This window comes from Acartia tonsa, chromosome 11, assembly GCF_053477335.1.
Source record: "Acartia tonsa isolate MP-2025a chromosome 11, ASM5347733v1, whole genome shotgun sequence".
Classification (NCBI taxonomy): domain Eukaryota; kingdom Metazoa; phylum Arthropoda; class Copepoda; order Calanoida; family Acartiidae; genus Acartia; species Acartia tonsa.
In genome coordinates, this window is record NC_137270.1 from 38,849,519 (window position 1) to 38,874,846 (window position 25,328).

Genomic DNA, 25,328 nt, shown 5'->3' on the forward strand with positions numbered 1-25,328 from the left:
TTTTGGAAATTGGCAATCTTTGGATTTAGTTAAAACAATACAAAGCTAACTTTTACCCCCCAAAATAGCGAAAAAAGCTCCAAAAGTACGAGGACAAGAAATCTACTAGAGTTTATATGTCCTGAAAATTAAGCATTCCATGCAGACTTCACTTTTCTGTACACTTGTACTCTTATTTCATCCGTTATTTTGCAGGGTGCGTGGAGCGTACTTAGAAAATTATCTTTTATAATTCTGAAATATTAGAAAATATATAAAAGCGGTTAGATTGAACCACCTCGATTTTACTTTTCATTTTAATAAACATAAAAAAATTTAAATACACCAACCAAATTCAAACAACTTTTTTCCAAAAAAACACTCTCTAAATATTTTTTTTGTCATTTAGTCAATTATCAGGATAAGACAATGTATGATAAATCGATGAACATCCACAATGATGATACACAAAATTACCCATTCTGTAATTAGTTCATGAACCAACCAATAAAAATCAATAAAATTCCCTAAAGTTGATAAGCTAACAATTAAGAAAACACTATTAAAAAACTTTGGAAACTAGTGTAATAAACAGCACAATATCTCCTACCTCCCTGCTGTTTTTTTGTCATTAAGTTCTTATTCATTGATTTGTAGAGTATATAATATTAGAAACCATGTGTGTTGATACGCAAAGAAAGTAAATATGCACGTGGAGGGTAAAGATACATATATCAGGTCTCTTACAATCCAGCCTCCAAAGGTATAACATCATAATAAATACTTTTTTATATAATTTACAAATGTATATTTATCATTTTGTTTATTTAAAACATGTGTGAATTGTTGTGTAGTTTATCAAATCAAATGCAGTGATTTTAAGGTGATTTCTAAGTTTAAGGCATAAAATTGTCTAGTCTTTGATGAGATTAAGCCTAAAAAATAATACCTCTTTATAAAGTTTACAAATGAAAGTTAATTATTTTAGTTATTTAAAAACTTACTAAGTTTATCAAATCAAATGCAGTGATTTTAAGGTGATTTCTAAGTTTAAGGCATAAAATTGTGTTGATTTTAATAAGATTCAACCTTATAAATAATACTTCTTTACATAGATTAGCAACAAACATTAATTATTTTATCAAATGTGTAAAAATTGCGTAATTAGCAAATCCAATGTAGTGATTTTTTGTGATTTATACACTTGAAGAGAAAATTATGATTATGTATTAATTAAGTTAAGCAACGAATTACATAAAAAATTATGAAAAATTTTTTGCATTATCTTTTTACATTAATCTAGTTTAATTCATATTAAAGAGTGTATTGAAGAAACTTTAAATTTTGGTTACACATAGATTTAGATTTAAGAATTAAAAATATTTTGACAATATTTGTTTTTAAAAAGATAATTTAGATTTTACATTAGTAAAGAAATTAATTTGAAAAACTGCCCCAATCTCACTTAGTAAAAGGAGATGAAAATATTACTTGTGGAGATTCCCCCTCCCAATATGGGTGAAGCCACTTGTTATTAAAATTTATTAGAATGGATGTAAAATATATGTGGATATTATGACAAGGGAAAAATTGGCGTAAATTTAGCTTGCTACTAACGACACAATTTATTGGTTAAATCGTTCATCCAGTAGAAGGGGAGGTGGTATGATAAAGGTGGTGGAGGGAGAATAGTTATTTTAGCCCACTGCATGTTTTACTTCATTAAAGAACATGCAAATCTGGTTTAAGATCCAAATAGTAGTATATCCATTATTATGAGATACTGAAAAGCATAGTAGCTAAAAACTAATCAATGATTTAATAACTGTATCTAAATGGATATTTATGTTTGAAATGAATCTATTAATTTATTGCAATATTTGAATCATCACAAACTATTATGAATTACTTTTTTTAATTACAGAAATGCTGCGCTTCTAACCTCTGCGGATTTCCTTTAGGTGAAAGGGGAAGGGGGCAGATTTTATTGATTTTTTTAGGACTAAGTTGTTTTTTATTGTTACTATATCAGTTAATTATAAAAAATAATTTTCAAAGTTTAACAGAACTATGAAATATTCATGGATTTGCCACTAGCCTATAGACTTGGGCGGTAGGAGGTGAGCAGGAAAATAGCCCAAAAACCACCCTAAGACCCTTATCAATCTCACCTGAAAGGCTCCTTTTCAGACCATATATTTTTTATTTTAAAAACTTAGTTGAATGGGGGGGAGGTCATGGTAATTGCTCACTTGTGAAAAATGGGATTTTACCCTACATTTTTACATGCAAAATACATGATAAAGCATGAACATACCATGTGTGTGGATGGAAAAACCAATTTGTACACTTTTTAACTACTTCAATATGAATACTTCATGTAATTGTACAGAGAAAAAAAAAGCGTAGTTTACAAATAAATTATAAAAGCAAATAGTAAGGATAACTAAATAGCCAAGCTTTAATATCAGGGACGTCCAAGGGGGGAGGGAAGGAGGAATTAATCCCCCCCCCCATATGAATTCGGGGGCACCCCCAAAATTTTTTTTTACCCCCCCCCCCCTCAAAAAAAAAATAATAAGAAAATCTTGGACGTCCCTGCCTCTATGATATAAAGATTACCCTCCCGCCCCCTAAAATTTTAATTTTCAATTTTTACCCCCCCCCCCCGCCAAATAATAAAGTTTGTACGTCCTTGTTTAATATGCTGACAAAATATTTAAAGAAAAATAGATTTAAAAGTTATTGTCAATATGTTAAAAAAGTTTTACAGTGATTTTAAGGGATAAGACATTTGATGCTAAATGTATGATAAATAAGTTCCTTTATTTGCATACTAAAATTATGCTTTCCTCCCCTTCTTTCCCACCCCTCTTCACTTTCATGACAAAAACAAACTATATAACCAAATAACCCATAAGGTTTCGTGATTTTTTTTGTAGAATTGTTGGTTAGACTGGCTACCCCTGGTATACAACAAAAAACATGTAATCCATATACGTTACTCATTATCAATAACATGTCCAAGTTATAGACTAGCTTTGCTTGCTACTCAAAATAATAAAAACATGGTTTTCTTAACAATTCAAATCTAATACTAATTCATGAAATGTAATATAAGATGAAATTTTGCTGTATAGAGTTTTTTGACCTTTTAGCTTAAAGGCATTAAAGAACAGAGAAATGTATTCTGATAAATAGCTAACAGAAAAGGACAGAAATAAATATAGCTTGTTGGTTGAAGTTGAAACCATTGCATCTTAATTGAATGCATTGCCCTGAGTGGGTCTAAAGGAGTAATTTTGATGGTACCTTAATAAAATCCCCAAAAAGTTGGTTTCTCCTGGGTTGTTATCAGAACAGTATCATAAAAATATAATACGTATTATAACAAAATTTTATTATACCATTGATAAGCTTCCCCTGAAAATTGTCTAAAAGTAGGTTAACAAGGATGACAACATCCATAAAAGCGAAGCTCTGAAATGGAAGGACAAACGAACATTAACACTTATAGTTTGTCATAACTGAATTAGCAGAATATTAATGCATCAGTACAAACAATATTTTAAGAAAATTTGTTGCAAAACTGCATAAATAGATGATACTGTTTAAGGACATACTTACATTTTTGGGAATTGTTTATAGAGATGCTTCGCTTATAACATTGAACCTTGTTGTAATAGGAATCAGTTTTCAAAAAATCAGAAGAATCGGATAATTTTAACATACAAAAAATTGTTGTCAAAAAAGGTAAAAATCGACATGTTTGAAATGGACGTACGGACATTCTGGTATTGTTTATAGAGTTGCTACTTTTTCTAAATTGTACCTAACTACTATAGGAATCATCATGCAAAGTTTGGAATCGATAGGACAATTCTAACCTGTTTAAATTAACGAAAAGAGCTAACTCTCTGTGACGGACGGACGGATGGACGGACAGACCGACCCTAATTATAGAAAAGCTTCGCTTTTAAAAAGTATCCGAGATCTCAATGAATATGGCAATTATTTAGGATTATGTTTATCCAACTCTGATTTAATTTTTCTTTAAAAGATATCACGATCCATTATCATTTTTGTCAAAAAGAATTCATTATTTATTGTTATGATTTTTTCTGCGTAGTAAAATACTTTAAAAACTATCATATTTTTTGTAAATTACATCTAAAAGTGCATATTCTTCTTTTAAGTAAAATGTGTTGCTCTTTTGAGAATAAAATTATTTTTTATTACATATTAACTGCAAAAAGTACTGCAGCAATAAAACTTTGTATTGGTTGTATATTTTGCAGTTTTATTAGCAGCTGCGCCCGTAGCAACTAGGTACTCTATTTACAAAGAAGAAAATAGCCTAAAACAATCCAAATACCTTTTAGAAATAAGAAACCATTTCGGAATCCATGTGTAGATTCCTTAAAATGGAGAATTTAACTGGTTCATTGGTTTGCGAGATCTTAATTATCAGACAAAAACCTTATTACTTTCAATAATAAGAAATAGTAAATTATGACATTTTCAAATTTTAGAATTGGATTGATCCTAAGCAGATTTAAAGCTATCTTTGCGGGTAGAAAAATCTACGACATCCCTAAATTCCTTTTGAGACTATGGCACTGGCACTTTTTTACGTATTTACAAGTATGAAAGTCAAGGAAGATAGGGCATTGTCCTTTTTTTAGTGTACACATCAGATATATTATATTGTGGATATATTACTTTGAATCTGAAAAAAAGAGCCAATTGAGCACTAACCCCCCCCCCCTTACCCTCCATTTTTAGAAAAATGATTTTAAATATAGGGGGGAGGGCGTAGTTTTTAGCTTTTTATTTGTTTATTAATTAAGTTTAGGACTTATTGGGTACTGCCCTGTGAGGTTGAAGCACTGCAGGGTTAGGGTTCACATTCCTCTTATTTTAAATTTGTTTTAGAACTATGGGAAGGGTGTGGCTATCAGTGCTTTGGGGGCAATAAAAGCATCAATATTTAAAATAAAAAGATTTTTAAGTTAAGTAGAATTTTGAAACATTTTTTAATCAGGCAATGAAATAGGAACAAATTGCAATTTATAAATGGTTTTGAATGCCGAAATATCGAGGCAGTTTGTTAAATTAAGATCTAAAAAGAGTCTGATATAAACATATCAAGTCAAGCATTAATTTCAAGCATTATTACCATATATCTATGTCAACAAACATTCGAAATAATAAGTTCTAATAAAACTTGTCCATTATTTTTAGATCCTCTATTGAGACGATGCCTATCATGATTGGACCTATTCAAAAACACAATCATGACAAATGAATTCATTTTTTTCTTCTAGTAGCGCATCTATCATTCAACTAGAATATTTCCCTGTCAATCAATACGATTATTACATAATTTGGTTGTTTTTCCCCATCTCTATTTTCCCGAGGAGGGGGAGGGAGAGGGTAATTACATAAATTCCAAAAAAAAATCAGGGTTAGATTAATTTAAAATTCCTTCTCATAACATTTTTTTCAGGCAACCATTGTAAACATTTCACATTTAAAGAACATAAAGAAGTTTTAATTTTTGATATATTTATACTTAAAAGATTTATAATGATTGAATTCGCCGAATAAAAACATTCCCTTATCCCCGACCTATAAACCATTTTCGCGCCCTAGGTGTCTACCTTGGTTCTTAAATAAAGTAAAACACAGTAGATTTCCACCCTTGCTCGCCTGCTAACATGCTGTCATTCAACTATCATAATATATCTTTAGAATTGGCCGTTTTATAGGCAGTCTCAAGTTATATTAGTTAGTTATAGTGTGAGTGTCCGTGTACTTTTTCAACCATTTTTGTTGCTAACCATTTTTTCTCTTCTTCTAAAGTGTAAGAATTTTGTGAATTTTTTTCTCGGAAATGATATGTTTAGCCTTTTTTTAACCTGCTTTAGAAAAGTTTTATAAAAATATTTTCATGGTTTAATCGTTTTTTTAAACAAAGCTTTTCTATAATTAGAGCCCTTTCGTAATCCGTCTGGAAAGGTTATCTCTTATCATCGATTTAGGCATATTAGAATTGTCTTATCCATTTCAAACTTTGCATGGTGAACAAAGCAAAGCATCATAGTAATTAAATCCTAAAAATATATGCATATCCTTAAACGGAATCCTATATTTAATCTATCTTTAAATACAAATTTGTTTACTCATTTACTAAGTATATTTGCGACAACTTTTACTAAATGAAATCTTCCAATATTTAACATGTACAAACGGCCTGCTTTATTGCATCAAGATCCATGACAGATCTAAATAGGAAATAAACGTCTATAATCGAGCTCGAATCTTCCAAACATATTGTGTATAAAACTCATAGTGCTCCAATAATCCCTATTAAACTCTCATTGACCAAAACGTTAAGACCCATTATTCTACTTTTAGCATCATAAATTCAGTTTTTTAATTCATGTTGCTATTTAAATAACATTGAAGTATTTGATTTCTATTCATAAAACAGAAAACTTAAATTTATAATATAGTAAATCTAAGAAAACTTAGTTTTAAAATGAAATGATTCATGCGACACCCCTGTAATACGGTCAGATATTAAACTAAACATTTCAACCCTTTGAGGATGATAAATTGAAATGAAGAATATAAGGATTTCAATCTATAAAATATGATAAAAAAAATGGAGCAAAACGTTAAATCGCGTATTGTTACATTGGGTGTAAATATAAAACTAATAATTATTGATTAAATATATATTAAACAGATATTCTAACGTAACGTAGTAATCAAATCTATCTATACAACTCTTTTACCCCATTTCCTTCCCTCTTACTGGATGAACGAACTGACCAATAAATAAGGTCCATACTGGCAAGCTATGTAGGGAATATTATCACAATTTTCAGCCATTGAATAGCAAATGAGAAAATTACTTTTTTCTCTAATCCTAGCCAACAGACGAACGGACGGACATTTTGAATTATAAATAAGCAATAAGCAATTTTAATAACAAATGTCTATCATAATCTTGATTAAAAATTTAAGCCATCTAATTTTTATAGCAGCTGAGAAAACAAATATTTTACAGTGAATTATAGAGTAAGAAGGATAATTTCAATTACAAAATTTCTTTTCCTCAAGAAGGAGGTAACATATGACTGTAAATTACACTGTTAACCAAAGTTTAGTAACCACTTTGACTAAAAAACTTAATCAGTGTTTCGTCAGTTCTAAACAAGAAGTGTTCAAACTTTTAACTTCAGAAGGCTTACCTTTGTTTATCATCATGGGGGATGTAAGATAAATATAAAACATTATTTCCTAAGATCCCTGAGTTTAAAAATCATCAACAAGGATGATAATATCCATAAGTAACAAAGTTCCAAATTGTAAAAGTAAAAACACAAAAGCAAAAGAAGACAACGCGGCATAACCGACAGACAGACGAACGATGATCAGTGCAGTGGTCATACAAATATTTACACAAAATATTAGTAGTCTTTGATATCAGAAAATAAAATTGTGTTTATGTGCAGTACTGATTGATCACGGATAGGCGGACAGAAGTACATTGATCTCAAAAAAAAAATCTTCTATATTAAATAGCAGAAAGGAAAATAAACATTTCCCCTACAGTAATTCTATTTATTTCAGAGCACTTTAGATGGAATAACGGACTAAGCGTGGAATAAAACTTTTTAAATTTTAATTTCGCTACTAACATTTAACAGGTAGATAAGGATGACAACATCCATAACTATAGAACCTCTTAAATTAAAAAAAAAAACAAAAGGCAAAGCAAATGAAAGCAAAAAGGGTGCACAACAGACTGACATATAAAGTAATGATGCATAGTGAATCTTTACACAAAAATATCTTTGATAAAAGCTGGGAAAATTATTTAAGAGCATTACTGATAGACCGACAGACAATATTATACTTAGAGTAAACGTGCATTGGTCAGCAAACATAAAATAATTCTTCTGTCATAACCCTGAAAGATCGGGCTCTCTACAAATTCTTAACTGATCGGATTTTATACCCTAATAATTGCATTAGCCTTCTACCTTTCCAGTACGGATATTTAATATTCTCAAGAGCATTACAGACCAGCGAACAACGTGAGCTGAAGGCTAGTGTAAATATATAGTCTTAAGGTTTGATATCCGTTTGTCCTACACTCGGATTTTAAAGCTTCGTTTTTAGGGATGTTGTCATCCTTGTTCATATCCATTTAAAGATTGAAAGATAGGAATTCCATAAACATGACAATCATATAGCAAGCATAGCAATAACATATTTTTTTAGCGAATCCACTTTTTTGTGTCCGCCTGTCATTCAGTCAGTCTGTAACGCTATATTTATTTTGCATATTCCATAATTTTTATGAGTACTGAACATTTGGTCCATAACTCACCTTGTCTGTTTGAACATTCATTGTTTTTCTAGAGCTTCACTTCTTATGGATGTTATGGATTAAAGTTATCAATGTTTGAAAAGAATAACAACATCCAATCATAGCGAAGCAATAGTGAGTTAAATAGAAAGATAAGTGAATATAATAAGTTAAAATTCGATGCTAAGTTGTCTTTTTACTATTTATATAAATTTTTATTTAATGGAGTTTAAAGCAGTACCGAAAGTAAATTATAAAATAGATGTTCATTGGTCAGCTAAATATTCACCACATAATCAGCCTTACTATTACAAATAGCAGAAAAACATATTTTCTCTTTAAACATTTGACGTTCAATAAGGTATGCTATACTAGACAGACTGACGATCCAAGTAAGTTATAGAGAAGATTCGCATGACCAGGAGAATATTTACAATGAAACCACTTGCATATATTTAACAGTAGAACAGAAAAATTACGTTTCTTCATAAACGTAGCTGACAGACGAACAAAAGGAAGAAATTTTGAATAACGGACATACCGACCGACAGACAATCGGACAGTCAAACATGTGTTCATTGTAGAAAAGCCTCGCTATTAAAGTTAAACCTCCTTTAGGAAGTCATGTACTTTTGCCTTTTAAGGCAACGGTCAATATAGACGATCTGGAGGCTAAGGTATGGGGGGAAAAAGGGGGGTAGATTAGGAATAGGTTGGATCAGGTTAAAGACTTATTGAATGCTTTGTTTCAATTGCTTTAATGAAAGAAACAAAAAATATACATATGTTTTTACAAAGCAGAAAAAAAAATTCTTCACATTTTCAACAGTCAAAAAGAAAGACTGTTGATTTTGCCAAGTTGGAGGCAAAACATTTCTTTAACAAACTAGAAAAAAAGCATTATGATCTATATCACTGCTGTATTCTTTGCTTTTCATTATCGTTAATATATAAACACACACACATCCGGCTACTTAAAGTGTAAAAAATGTTTAGCTACATTGAATTCATACCAGAAATAATTTTGAATCTTTGCTTAACATAAATTTGGGTCAAGGTGTGAATGAGTAGTTTTTTTAACATAGTTACTTCGCCCCTAGCATGAACCAATACATGTTTAAGAATCAATAAAGGGGAACGTAAGTTGTGCTAAAATTCCGTAAAGCTTGAGTTTTAAGGCTTAAAAACAGTAGTAGAACGAGAAAATTTATGTTAACTTTAAAAAAAAATGATGTCTATAGTCCTTTTCAATAAGGAATACACATATTTAGTGAATATTATCGTTCTACTACTCTTTATACCTACTTACCACCCCCTTTGTTGCAAAATTGATTAAATATAGGATACTTTTAAGGACATACTTGCATTTTAAGACTTTATTGTAGAGATGCTTCGCATTAAAACATTGAACTTTGTGTCCAAAGAATATTGACATAGAAGTAGGAATCATCATGCAAAGTTACAAAGTTATAAATTGATAGGAAAATTCTAACATGCCTTAAATAAATGAAAAAGCTATCTGTTACGTACGGACGGACGTACGGACATACGCACCGACCTTAATTTTAGAAAACTTTGCTTTTACAAATATGTATACTTAAATATGCTTTTATATATTATTATTAAATAATGTATTTTTTTTGTGAACTAGTACTAATCTAGATATAAAATTCATGTTTTTAAAGCAATTCAATAATAGCAAGTTAACTGTTTATGTTTTTTAAATCTAGAAAATTCAAATAACAAATGAAAATAGATCATGTATAACAATCGATATATAATACTTGGATGTTTCACCATATTTTTGTCTAATCTAATAAAATTGTAGGGTTGGGCCGGATATCTGGTTAACGTTCTATATCCGGCAAATTACCGGATATCTGGCCGGATAACCGGATATCCGGCGTCAATAATCGGCCGGATATCATGTAACCGGATAGCTTTAATATCCGGTATCCGGCCGGATATTAAAAATGACCGGATATCCGGCCTTGTCCTGCTAGCTTGATAATGTAACATTACTCCCCAATCCACCCCTTTTACCCCATCCCTCCCTCTTCTTCTGGAGGAAAGAATTAGCCAATAAATGAGGACTAAAGTAGCAACCTAAATTGATGAAAATTTCCCTGTCATAATATCTACGTATTCCCAAGATAACGGGGAATAATTAAACCGTTTTAGGCCATATCTTGAAGCAATAATTTTATTACGTAAAAGGATAAAAAAAATATTTTAAATGTACTGACATAAACCACTTTATTATATATACTCGAAAAATCCTGTTAAAATGACATTAAATCCCTTTTCTACCATATATTGCATGTAATAGTAAATAGTTGGGAATTTAAAATAATATGGGTATCAAAGAGCAACTATTTTTACATATTTTTCAAAACTTTTCTCATATCATCTTAGGGCTTATCTCAATTGGGGGTTGTTGTCTGGGAGAAAGGATACAATGTGCTGTTGATTGCAAAGTTTAACAATAACTTAAAGGACCTTTATTGAATTCTGATTGGATGGTTAGTTAAATGTACATTATACAAAGGTTTTAACCACTAATTATAATATACAGAAGGGGTAATTTGTCATCCTGTTACTTTATTAATGTGGATTGTTAGTATCTACAAATGTTAATTTTTCCGCCAAAAATCAAAACTGGAATAGATGTGTGAAATTACGCAAATATATATCTATCTATATCAATTGCTCTTTTGTACAAATAATAATTTTAATACCCCTACTACAATGTAATTACGCTTTCAATAACGAAGCTGCTCTATAAATAAAACATTGCCATACGTTCAACATCAACGTCATGTGCTTAATTACAAAAGACTGTAAGTTGTCAAAAGGTATGTTATCAGGATCGATAAGAAAATAAAAATTCAATGATATAATCATAGACGTCCAAGGGTGGATGTAAAGAGGTATTTACCCCCCTCAAACTTTGAAACCTTTAATTTTACCCCAAAAAAATATTTAAAATACATTATATTATCCCCATCAAACCTTTAAAAACCCTCATTTTACTACACCTCACAAAATAAAAAGATTGGACGTCCCTAGATATAATATTATGACATGTTTTAATTTACTGTTCTATTTAATGCTTTATGTTGTTAGATGCAAAAGCTACGCGACTTATAAATTTGAATGTCCCTTTTACAATACAAACTAAACCATTCTGGTTTAAAGCCAATCTACTGAAAACATATAATGTAAAATGGTATTTATTATTTAAAGAAAATATTTAGTAATACTATTATGCTGATGTCATAAAGTACTTTTCTACTATTTTCTCTCTCTTCTTTAGTTGTTGCATTTTCTATTATACTTTTCTCTCTTTTCTCCTTTTCTTTCTTCCTCTCTCTTTCTAAATCTCTCTCTCTCTCTCTCTCTCTCTCTCTCTCTCTCCTTGTTGCACAAATATATTTTGCAGAATAAATTCCTTTCTTTTTCTTTCTCTCTCTCTCCCTTTAAGTATTTTTCTCTATGATAAAAAGTAGAAAGAAATTGCTTTCCTTAGCTTTCCATCACGAATTGATCACAGAAAATGTAAAGGCGGTTTCCCTAGCCGTAATAATTACCTTAACACAGTACATATTCAGTATTTTAGGTTCATTAGTCTAATGTAATTTTATAAATATAGCTTTTTTATGCCCCGCTGAAAGTGAATACACATATATAAAATATATATGATCATTTTTACAATGTGTTAGTGTGCTTTTAGCATTTGCCGGTACAGCAGCTAGGGAGAGAATTTCATTTCATTACTTGTTTAAATAATAAAAAAACATTGTTATTAGAAAAAATCAGTCTTTAAACCTTTTAAGGTAAGATTTGTTGAAATTTTTAATAAAATCAATGCCTAGAAATGTGCTTCTAATTTTTTATTTGGTTTTAATGTTTCAAGGTCAAAGTAAGCTGACCGAATTTTTCTGCGTTTTTAACATCGCAGCTCTTATATAATTAGGGAATATTTGTAGGCTGTATATATGTCCGTTAACTTAAAAAATGCACTGCAACTTTCTTGATTATTACAAATTAATAATCAAAAATGGTATTTTCTTGTTTTTTTTTAAATAGACATTATTGTAAGAGCTAATTACTTTTTAAGAACAGTTTCTTTAATGTTTAATATGTATAACAATGTGTAAATTATTAAATATTACAGAATGGTTTCGAAACCGATTTATGTCCGCTGGATTAGAACCGTTTCTCAGCCATACTAAAAAATCATGTTTAGCATCGTAAATAGACATTTTCCACGAATATTAAAATAAAAAGTTTTGTAAGCCCCCATAGATTGAAATGTAAAAAAAACACGAAAGCATCGCATTTTCTAGATAAAATGATTTGTAAAATTTTCCATTGTGTAATAAACAAGGTTTCTTCAAAAAAGAGTTACGTTTACACACTTAAGTAAGAGGGAGTTTGAAAAAAATTAGTTTTTTATTACCTGAAACACTCTTAATATAACTAATGCTTTAATTATGGCCTTTACAAAGATTTTTATAATAAGCCTACTTGTTGGACAGATCTTGCAATTCTTTAATAACACTCTTTTTTTTCCAGCAAATTAGATACTATGTTTAATGTCTTGTGTATATATTAGCCCCTGCGCCCTTAGAATCTAGGGGCTCTGTATTTAAAGGGGCAGAAAGGAGCTAGAAAGATAGCTTAATCCAAGTCTTAAATCTAAAAATTACATAGCCTAGAACCATCACAGGACCTATGTGAAGCTTGCTCCAAAGAGAAAAGCCAATCAGTTCAGTATTTATAGATATCCTAAGCTTCAGTTTATGTGAATCTTACTTAGGATAGAGAACCCAATCAGTTCGATAGTTATTAAGATCTTAAGCTTCAGACAAAAAAATCTTACTATTTTATATAATAGGATATGCAGACAAGTGTATATCAAATTCCTTAAAGCGATTAATCGACGTACAGACAGACAAAATAAAAAAAAGCTACTCTACTTAACTTACAAAATTCTTCCTCATGAAATATGTTAATTTTGAAACCCTCGGGATAAATATTAAATATACAAATAGAATTTTAATTTTTTTATATATTGTTTAAGATGTTTTTTTGTTTATGAATTTTTGGGAAAGAAAATTGTGATTATTTTAACAGGATATCATTCTTATAAACTAAGCTATTATATAAATAAGTAAGTTTTTTTGTCTATAGCCTAAGATTTCAATAATTACTGAAACGATGATGGTTTTCATATTACGGGAGCTTTACATAGTCTCCAAAATGGTTTTATGCTATTTTTCTAACGCCTCCCTTCCACTTTGAATACCAAGCCCCTGACAGCTAGGGGCGCAGTCGCTTATTTAAAATTTAAATCAAAAAGGCTACTATTACAATTAAATTATTATAAACCTTAAAAATTTTGAGATTTGGAAGATTTTTCTTCAATAAATCTATAAAATACATTTAAAAGTTGAAAAGCCTTTCAATAAATTAAAAGCTAAGCTATATAACAAGGATGACAATCTCTAAAATCATCCACTTGGTAACACAATGTTTTTGATTTAATGTTTTTAGAAGCGAAGCTTTTCTATAATTAGGGTCGGTCCGTCCGTCCGAGATAGATAGCTTTTATTCGTTAATTTAGGCATGTTAGAATTGTCCTATCGATTTCAAACTTTGCATGATGATTCCTGTAGTAGTTGGGTACGATTTAGAAAGCGTAGCAACTCTATAATCATTACCACAATGTCCGTACGTCCATTTTAAACATGTTGATTTTTCTACTTTTTTAACAACAAATTTTCAAGTGTTTTAATTATCCGTTTGATCTGATTTTTGGTATACTGATTCCTGGGACAACAAGGAACAATATTGTAAGCGAAGCAACTCTATAATCAAGTCCAAAAATGTAAGTATGTCCATACACATTATCCTGTTTTTAAGCAGTTTTTCAACAAATTTACCTACAATTTTGATTCGACATTTATACATTTATGTTCCGATTTTTCAGTTCAGATACTATACAAGTGTTAATGTCCGTTTGTCCTACCGTTTCAGTGCTTCGCTTTTATGGATGTTGTCATCCTTGTTATATAGGCAATGGATTAGTTTTTTAAGGGAAGAGCGGGGTAATTTTTTGAAAGTACAAAATTAGGGGAAATTAGATGAGATAGATAGGATTACACAATGGACGGTGAAATAAATCAACATCCCCCCTCTTCTTAATTGTTAAATTCTGCTTAAGTCAGCCTCAAAATAAATTAAATCTGAATGAAAAGCAGGCAAGAATGTGTAGTCTATAACCAAAATATTGGTTTACAAAGTACATAAACCATAACAGAGACGAATGATTTATCTTCTATTAATATTTCCCTGAAAAAATAGAGGTGCTTTAAAAAAGGGAGTCCCAAGGAAGTTAGGGGGTGCAGCTCCGGGGGTTTACAAGGGTGAGAAGGGGGTTAGGTTAAAAATAGCGCGACAACTGCTCTCGCTTGAATGACCGACAAACACCTGACCAAATTCTGGCACTAGAATTTTAACCATTTTGTAAAATCAATTATTAATTTAAACAAATTAAACTATGTTGTTTGATTAGGGGAAAATGTCTTGAATTGAAATTAAAAAACTTTTAAAACATACAAAAGTTTATTGTTAGTGTTGGTCATCCAAAAGAACAAGGTCATGGTCAGAGCATGATAGACCAATGATTTATTCAACGACGTAATATTTTCTGATCGTTGACCCCTTCCTGTTGAATGAGGAGGCGTTGTGTTGACTTTAATCTTTTTATCAACGATACTAATCAAATCAAATCATATATTACATTTATTATTTAAGTTGCTATTATTAAAGCTATTTTCCGAATTTTTACAATATGAAATTAAACTTAAATGTATAAAATGTACCATATAAATAACATTATTCTTATTATGAAACTATGATTTTATGTTAATATGACAGCAAAAAAGTAAAATTTTTCTCGGGTTTTTACATCAGAGTGTTTTTTAAGGTTAGAAAAGGGGATGAAAAACTTTTCCAATTTCAATATTCTTCTACACCCCCCCCCCCTTCTTTTTAATACACTTATAAATAAACTTTTTCAACATTAATTCGTAACACTATAATGTTATGTAAAATAATTTTTTGTTTTTCATTAAATCAACAAATCATTCTGGTTTCATTTTAAAATGATGTAAAAATTATTTACAATCATTGTACAGTTTCATTTCTAGTAGTTTGGTTTTTCTAATATTAAAACTTTCTAACTTTCTAGGGATCTAAAGGGCTAAGACAATGGTCTATAAATTGAGGTACACATCCACATTGATGATAAACAAAATTCCCACTTCTCTGTATTGCAATTAGTAGTTGAAACGTTTGGACACTCAACTTAATAGACCAATAACCAAAATTCAATAAAAGTCCCCAAACCTAAAATTCTAAATGATTTTAAAATGAGATGTAGATATTTTTAAAACAATTCTTAGCGGCCTTTTATTTTTAATTAGCTTATCACAAAAATTGGCATTTATTTTTTTTGTCTCAATGAAACGTGTGGTTGATCTACGTTTACTTTCCTTTTGTATACTTTGCGAAGGTGATAACGCCCCCCCCCCCCCCTCCACTCTTTTAAATAAAGAAATACTTTAATAAGCTTTATGTCCTAATAAATATCTTCATTTACCTTACAAATGGATATATGATATACATGGGATGGATATATTGACAGGGGAAAACTTGTCAATTTATCTTGCCAATATGAATCATATTTATTGGTCTGTTCGTTAATCCAGTAAGAGGGGAGGGTATGGGGTAAAGAGGGTGGATATGGGGCATCGTTATTTTAGCCATCTGCGAGCATCACTTCATCAGAGTATATGAAAATCTGATCTATTTAAGTCCTATTTGAGTAAAGTTATACAATGCCAACCTTCAAAATGTCTAAATTAAAACAATTGAGTAGGTTTTAACTTTGACGTAAATCCTTTCAAATAAGAACAATTATATTCATAAGTAGCGCAGCAATAACAAATTACCAATTTTACAATTTTAGACGGTTTGCCTAGTCAAGCAATCCTAATTCCAATCTAATTTTATCCTTATATGAAAGTGCCAGGGTGTCTGTCTGTCTCTGTCAGTGCGTAGTGAATGTTCTATGACCGCTGAACCGATATGTTTCTCATTTTCATCGAAGCTTCTTACAGTTTCATAGAGATTTATGACTATTTGGGGGGAGGGCACCTTAACCCTGGCAAGAGAAAGCGCCCGTACAAAAAAAAATCATCCTCTCCAAATTATGTTAGTATTAGAATAAGACAACAACTATATATAGAGTAGGTACGCTTTTATACTTATTTAGATGAAATATTATCAAAGTCATTACTCAATATAAAGATAGCAAATTCGCAAGCTGGACTTTTTCTTAATTAAGTTGTAAACAAGGATGACAACATCCATAAAGTCCACGAAATCTTACTGGCAATGATAAAAATATTTCAGCTAGTTATCTTTCAAATTATCCTTATAATAGAAATTTGCAGAGTAGATGTGTATTGGTCATTTAAGAATCTTTAGTAAAAATTAGTAGTTTATCGAACATAGCAGTTGATTTAAATAGCCTAAAACCATCCCTAGACAATTAATAAACTTATAAGAAAATTATGAAATGATCGAATTAGCCATTTCCGAGACATTTAGGGACACACACAAATTATTAAGTTACTACGTAATAGAAAAGGATTTTATAAATCATCTTTGTTCACGCAACTGTCTAATCATTTTTATTTTTGAAAATTTTCACGTAATGTTAGATAATTACTTCCTAGATTAATTTAGTTTTACTGTGGTTTTCAACCTATAAGGTTTGCATTTCAAATTTTCTCTTTAGTTAACTAATAAACAAGGATAGTTGTGTTTAAAAGTAGCAAGCTTTGTGAGAACTACTAATTCATATGTAAAAGTAATGTGTGTATAATGCAAAGGATCTCGCTAACCACTAAACCGTTAATATTCTTCTTTACAGTGAAGCTTCTCATAGTCGTTCATATCTACATTGGGGGTTGGGTACCAACCCCTCCCAAAAGAAATAGCTTTTTTAGAAAAAGTTACTTTAAAAATTTACAATACTTCCAAAATTAAATCATAATGATAACAAAATAAATAAGCCTAATATTTCAAAAATCAATGAAAATAACAAACAACCGTCTTTCTGACAGAGGACGTACATACTTTAATTACAGAGTAGGCTTGCATTTTGTAAATTATGTATTAAATCTTTAGCTTTTTATAACATGTTCAATGAAAAATCAAAGTAAGGGGTAAAAGATTCGGATAGATATTCAATAAATTGAAATCATTTTTTAATCATGCAATATCTATTTATTGCATCGTATTATAGACAGCATTCTGCGGATAGCCAAATAAAAAGATTATAAATTTAAAAACAGTTTTCATTTTTATTTTAATATTCATAGATAATACGGAGCTATAAAAGATTTTTTATAGAACCGCCTTTAATCCAGCGGATATTAATCGGTTTCTAAGCTATACCGAAAAAATACTTTTGTTTTCAATTTTTTATATTGGTGTAAATGTTTTTGGACAAAACATTCTTAACGTGCATTTCAAAGAACTATTTCAATACAAACATAACAAGATCAGACTATCCACAATTAAATCATTTAATTTAAGTCTGTAAACCCAGCTGGGGGTTGAAATTTAGCCGAATTTATGTATGCTTCAAACCCTATGATTTTTAAGAATTAGCAATTACAAATATATCTCTTTTTGTATCGCATCTATTCTTTAATTAGTGTAAATAAAACGGATTGTTAATTTTATCATCAAGACTACGATCTAATCCAGTATTTTAAGCAGTCTCTTTCATTTAAAAGATGTTTTACATAATTACTGTACTACAATTTATTGTTCTTTCTTAATCAAAAGTAATGTTCACATATAGATGCTGCGCAACTTTTAGACAACATCGCCTAGGTTTTTATGCGATTTTATAAAAACACTTTGAATCTATATGAGGGATGATTTAAATGAAAAGGGATGTTTTAGGGGGAGGGTTGATTATTTCGTAATTGCTTGTCTGAAGGATTTTCCAAATTTCTTAATGTGAAGCCGATGACGCCCACTTTTAAAATCTAATTATAACTTTTGTTTGATATTCAGCAAGGTTTTCTTAAGGGATAAGACAATGGACGATAAATTAATGTGCATCCTATATAAGACGGAGCCCAAAATACATAACTTTTGCACCACGTCGTCTTCCTGTGACGTCATATTCTGCATCTCTTTTTTAGGGATTTTCTTTCCCACTTCTCCTCTCCCCTCCCTCATTTTATGACGTCACAGGAAGACGACGTGGTGCAAAAGTTATGTATTATGGACTTCGTCCCTATATGATACAAAATAACTCCTTTTATAGATTGAAATTATTAGATAAAAGTTTTAACACTTTATTAACCAACAAATCCAAATTCGTTAAAAGTCCTCAAAGTTGTTACGCCAACGAATATAAAACACTAACCCTTACAGTTTAAAGTTATATAACGGCTGAGTCACGGCAGCCGAGCATTGAAAGCTTCTCTGAAAGATTTACTATTTTTATTTTAGGTTTGGACTATAGCAGTCACTGAGTTTGTCAACTCAAATGGTGCTGCTTTAATTTATCAGTAACTAGCTGAACAAAACCAGGTAATTTGTTTTCATTTATTGGTCAGTTGTTCATCCAGTAGAAGGGGAGGGAATTGGGGGGATATCGTTCTTTTAGCCCGCTACAAGTTTAATAAGAGTACAAGATAATCTGGTTCAAGATCCTAGTAATAATCAATCCATTTGTTTAAATCACACATAACGTGTTCTACAACACTTTTATTCTCCCACTCTGTATTCTTGTAACTATAAAGTAAATAAATTCTATGTGCCCACTAGAATCTCGTAAATGTCTAGACTGGTTGTTAAATGGAAGTTTAATATCAAGTCAGGTCAGGTTTTAGGCTATCTAATGGAAGGAGGGAAGGGTGCATAAAACAAGAATATCCCTTCCAAAGATTTAAAAACAGAAAATTAAATTATTAAAAAAAAATCGGACGTTCAAACATACCCTATTTACAGCGTAACTGCGATAATAAAAAAAAGTTTGTTAAAAATTCCTATTTTTCAGATTTTACCGTTCAATTCTGAACCTCATTCTCTCATTCCAAAATCAACATTCAGGTAAATAATAGTTATTTCTCACATAGTATTATAGACAGATTTCCGCGGATATTAAAATAATAGATTATAAGATTAAACCTGTTTTATTAGCTCCAAGGAGCCGAAGGCCTGGGCTAACAAAATTATTATAATTTTTATGATCATTATTTTAATATTCGTAGAAAATTGTCTGTAATACTTTGCTATATAATATTTTTCAGTACGGTTAAGAACTGGTTCTAATCCGGAGGATATCAAACTGTTTCGAAGCCATACTGGAAAAAATATATTGACCTATTACTGTATCCCTAAATTGATACCTTTCCAAATGACGCACGTCAAAATTCTCTATATTTGCTTTGAAGATTTGTATCGAAAACTTTTCTTTTGGCCAAATTAAGATTCTTTAAAATCAGTGGCGTGCTTCAGGGGGGGTGAAATTTCATTCCCCCCCCCCCCCCCCTTGGTGAACAATTAAGACCTGTGATAACAGTAACTTTACAAATCAGCCATGTGACGTTATAAAAATGAGGGATTATCCATATCTTTCTAGGGGTTTTCTTTCCCACTTCTCCTCTCATCTCCCTCATTTTTAGGACGTCACATGGCTGATTTTTTAGACACTTTGTAAAGTTACGCCATAAGAAAGTCTTATTTTTGTTTGGTTACTCGATCATACGGACTTATAGACCATAGTTATAGAGAAGCTACAATCATTTAAATATTTTTAGTGAATGAAAAACTCAACTGAACACTACTCAACTTTACCCTGTGATTCAACATTTTTAAACTCAACATTATGAAACTTCAAATAGATTTAGAAGGAATGATGGAGGTAAGATTATCTTTTCCAGTATGTTCCAAACCGATTTACATCCGCTGGAATAGAACCGGTTCTCAGCCATACTGAATAATCATGTATAGCCTCGAATTACAGACAATTTCTTACGAATATTAAAATAAAAACCATAAAATGGATACCAGTTTTGTTAGCCCGGGATTTCAGAACCTCTTATAACTTTTCATTTTAATATCCAAAGAAAGCTGTCTATAATACAAAGCATTAAATGACTATTTTGTAGCAAAACTACTCTGAAGCTATTAGGTTTGTTCGTCTGTTTTTCTAAAAGTAGTACTACTCTGATAATTAAAAAGAAAATATGGTAAACATTATCAAACATAACCTTTTTTGGTTGATTTCTATTTTTACATATGTTAAACAAGTAGCTAAATTAGTAAAAGAATCATTTATAGAACCACAAACCTTTAATGTAGAAGAATCAAAATATTTTTTTTTTAAAGTAAAAAAATCACTAAAAAGTTGAAAAAGAATAAAAAACATTATTTAAATAAGAAAGGATTTTAATAAGTAATAAGTAACTGTATGGTTTCTTATACATGTGAACTCTATATTATTCAAGAAGCGCAGCTACTCCTTCTATATAGTATGTCAGTATTATCCTTTATTTTAGTCGTTAGTGGTTAATTCAACTTTGGTTTTAAACATATCTTAAGTATTCTCTGTTTACATAATTTGATACTTTACATAAGTCTTTATTTCATGATATTATAATATATTATTGATTATTTTTATAAGCAGCTTTAAAAACATGATGAAGGTATATTAACAAAATAGCGTGGCTCCGAGTCCGATTCATTTTCACTGGAATCGAACCGGTTTTAAGCCATACTGCAAAAATCATGTATCGTATCGTATTATAGAAAATTTTTCCGCGAATAATGAAATCGAATCATAATATTAATCGATGTTTTATTTGAACTGATATTGTTTTTTTCAATTTTCTATTTTACTTTCCGTGGAAACCTGTCTATAATACTACGATATATACCTAATATTCTCTTTAAAGTTGAGTGGCTGGAAATATGTTTCTTCTCTTACATAGATTAATATTGTTTCTTACAATAAAAATTGAATATAAATTTGGCTTTGGTCGCTTGGCTTTCATAAAATTGTACATTAAGTTGATAATACCAAATTTAAACATAATTAAATGAAGGATATATTAATCTTAGATGACAAAATCTTAATAGAAGAGAAATATTTTCAACATATTAGCTGTCCTTAGTTCTATAAGTTTGGTACTTTTTCTTTATTAGTTTTGTCTTTTTTTTATAATCTGAATGTTATTATACATTAATCTAACTCTAATCCTAATCCAAAGCGCATTTAATCTATAGTAGGGTTTGTCTAAAAAAATAAACTCCTCGATTTTTTTCTGCAGAAAGTTAATAGTACAAAGTTTTTTATGTGAATTAGAAGTAGATTATTTCCTTTATACTTTCTGTCAGTGAAAATGTCTTGTCCTTTTTGTTTTGTATAAAATTGCTCTGTCAGATTATCTAAATGCATGATTATATACAACCTTATATAATTTTCTTTTTGACCAAAAAGACCAGAATTGAAACGTTTTAAAAATGCAACTACTCTATATCTTTTACATGTACATGTCTGTCATTTAGGACAGAGAAGGAGGGGACTGTAAATTTTGCTAGCCTCCGAAGTTATATTCATTCGTTGGTTTAAATACCCTAGGGACCTCTAATCTTGATTGGGTTGGTAGTGTCTACACTTTTTAACCAATAATTAAATCTATAGAAGGGATAATTTAAATCTTAATGGTAGTCTACTTTAATTTATCGTTCATCGTCTTATCCCATAAGATCCATGGCTTATGTGAGTTACATAAAAAAAAGCTTTCTTTGAAGTAGACTTTCATTGATGCGCTACTTATGTATGTTCTAATATCCTTATGTTATCTTATTTGGTTTTGTATTAAAAATTTTTGCATGTTCAAAATCTATGATTGCAAAATGGTATAAAAATGAGGTTGATTGAAAAGAATTAATATTTAAGGAATCCGTTGTTCTTTTTCATCTCATATTTTTCATTGTTTAGCTTTTGCATTCTGTTAACATGAAAATACCATGTATGCATGTATTTTATGCACGCTTATCTTGAAATTGATCTAGATAATATTTAGAAGACCAAACAAGGTTTAAATTAAAGCATAAAAGAGGATATAATTCTTAAATAGTTTTAATTTAAATAACGCACTTTTTCATTACATGCAGATGTTTTTTTGCCTCACTAAACATTGTCTTAATCTATTTCAAGATTTGCGTATGTATATAGTTTCGTGATTTTAAATATCTTTTTATGGTAGCATAGTAACTCTAAAATCAGCCTTGTCCGTTGCCATAGATTTCCCTTTTTATACATTCTCATAAAATAAGAAAGTCCATTAGCAGGAATGTAAATGGACAAGACAATGGACATTGGACAATAAATTGATACACATCCTCAATGATTAATAACAGAATTGCTGCTTCTGTAGATTGAAATTTTGTTGAAAAGTTTATCACCATTCGCAGTTCCCAACGTTTTAGAGCTAATAGATAAGTTAATATTTCAATAAACTTTGGGTACCAAAGTAATTTACAGTCCAATGTCCCCTCCGTTTCTGTTATTTAGAGAGGTGCTAAAAACAATAGATGTTTAAATACTTTGGGGAGGAAAATATTGTTAATTCATTTCATTTTCTGATCCAAAATTCTCTCACAATAAGTACAAAATATATTTTGTGCATTTGAAGACCTTCAGAATTGAATGAAACCCAGAGAGATAGGGGACAATGGTTTGATTATTAAACTAGTCCTCAAAGTTTTATGATAATGTTTCCTTATTAGATGGCTTCCAAACATTAGAGAGTTTAGTGAATTTTGATTGGTTGATTCCTTAAGTTAAGTGTTCAAACATTTTAAAAACTAATCTAAATCTACAGATGGGTAATTTTGTGTATTTTCATTGGGGATGTACATGAATTTATCGGCTATTGGCATATCCCTCTAGATCCCTGATGAAACCAGTGCATGTGTGTTTTATCCAGAAATTTTGTTACATATTATACTACATAATCCAATTTTCATTGCAATAGATAGACACATTTTCACTATACTATTATGGTAAATAATCCGCTAGTTGACAGGATTGGTTGAAGTTTTGGCTCTAACCATGTAAGATCAAGTTAGATATTATTCTGCTTTTATAAACGTGTTTTATTAATAGTAAAGAGTAGAAAATTATCCATGATATTTAGAAATCTTGGGATTGGTTGACTAAGACTGTAAAGCAACATTTTATTAAAGTTGTTTTTACAAGTCTTTAATTTATTTTCTTTAAATGTCATATTATGTGTTTTATATTGGGATGTTCGTTCTTAAAATTAAATATTTCTAATATAAAAGTGTTGTATATATAAAGTAATGTATATGTGTCAGTCTTTATAATTTTGTTCTAAATATTAGGTATTTTAGGGGGCGAAATCTTTATTTTTTGAGTGCAAACCTGTGTTTTTGAATTAACTGTTTTAAGTATAAATGCGTAGTTTAGAAAAAGAAATTGATGAATCATTGAAAGAAAGTTTCACAAATTTAGTAGATTATTGAAAAAGGCTAAAATATGATGAAATTCGTAAGCATAGATAATCGGTTTGAGGAACTTTTTTTTTGTTATTTTATGAGACTCGACTTGCAGGCATGATAATATTTTTATAATGTTATTTCAACAATATGCCAATAAAATGTAACCAAAAAGAACTTTTCTCGTTGACATTAATCAATGCATAAGATAATATGTTAATATGTAAGCGTTGGTTGCTTTTTAAGAATACAGTATAGCCAACTTGCATTATTTTTAAATAATAAACCATGTAATAAAACGTGAAATTCAAGTAACTATCCTGTTATCCCTGCTAAGAAGTCATATGCATCAAAATGTGGCGTAATTCAAATAATTTTACTTTCATAGTATAAACTTGACATAAAGGATATATTAACAGGGGAAAATTTGTCGTCAGTTTGGCCTCCAAATATGAACTTCATTTATTGGTCAGTTCGTTTATCCAGTTAAGTATGTGGATGGGTGTGTAGTTAATTTACCAAACTGCGAGCATCACTTTATCAAGTATATAAAAATCTGGTGCAACATCCAAGTAATAATATATCGATTCTTGACATTTATATCCTGTTAATTCTAGTAGCTCATTGTTGACATTAGATATTAATGGTTTGTGTCGACCAAATAATATATCAAATAATTATTAATTCAATAACAAGGAAGTGAGATGAATGGGATAATTGTATCATAAAAAAATTGTTGTACAAAAAGTTTAAAAGCAGTATGTTTAATGGACGACCAGACTTTCTGGTAACGATTATAGAGTTACTTCGCTTTCTACATCATAATAATTGTTACAGGAATCATCAGGCAAAGTTTGAAATAGATACCTGTTATAATAGCATACAATTTCAATAGTTACATCGACTATATGGTATTAAAAAAAGAGTTCTTAGCTGACACATTACTAATATAATATCAGAATTATACTGTATAAAGTATAAACTAATTGGTATTTTCTAAAGTGTAATTATAGAAAAAGTTGATCAGAGTACAAAAGAAAGAAAAAGAAAAGTATAGAACAGTTTAGTCGACAACATTTTGTTTTTAAACTTATACAGTTTGTTTAACGGTCAATTATATAGTTTAGATTTTAGAGTACATTGAGATAATCCTATCTTTAGGGATAAGACAATGGATATAAATTCTTGAATATCCCTAATATAAGTAATGGGTCATTTTACCCCCCCCCAAAAAAAAAAAAAAAAAAAAAAAAAAAAAAAAAACTGGTAGGCGACAACAGCCAACATGCAAACCGTACAATTATTGAAAATAAATCTTAACTACCAAAATGTA

The 25,328-nt window shown here is 30.0% G+C and overlaps 1 protein-coding gene across 13 annotated transcripts in view; it reads left to right on the forward strand.

The window, feature by feature from the left end:
- Positions 1–719: 719 nt before the first annotated feature.
- The window catches only part of LOC145332056 (TRPL translocation defect protein 14-like), a 49,048-nt gene continuing 24,439 nt past the window's right edge, over positions 720–25,328 (forward strand). For 2 of the 13 annotated variants that reach the window (XM_080176983.1, XM_080176974.1), the window contains exons 1-5: positions 724–742; positions 18,974–19,054; positions 19,524–19,576; positions 20,287–20,390; positions 21,156–21,174. In XM_080176983.1, the coding sequence (XP_080033109.1) occupies positions 21,166–21,174 (9 nt within the window). In that variant the 5' untranslated portion in view covers positions 724–742; positions 18,974–19,054; positions 19,524–19,576; positions 20,287–20,390; positions 21,156–21,165. Of the gene's footprint in view, positions 1,017–5,752; positions 5,846–12,050; positions 12,202–17,185; positions 17,212–18,973; positions 19,055–19,523; positions 19,577–20,286; positions 20,391–21,155; positions 21,175–25,328 lie in introns of those variants that run through there. The other 11 variants (XM_080176982.1, XM_080176972.1, XM_080176980.1 and 8 more) reach the window with 9 other exon arrangements.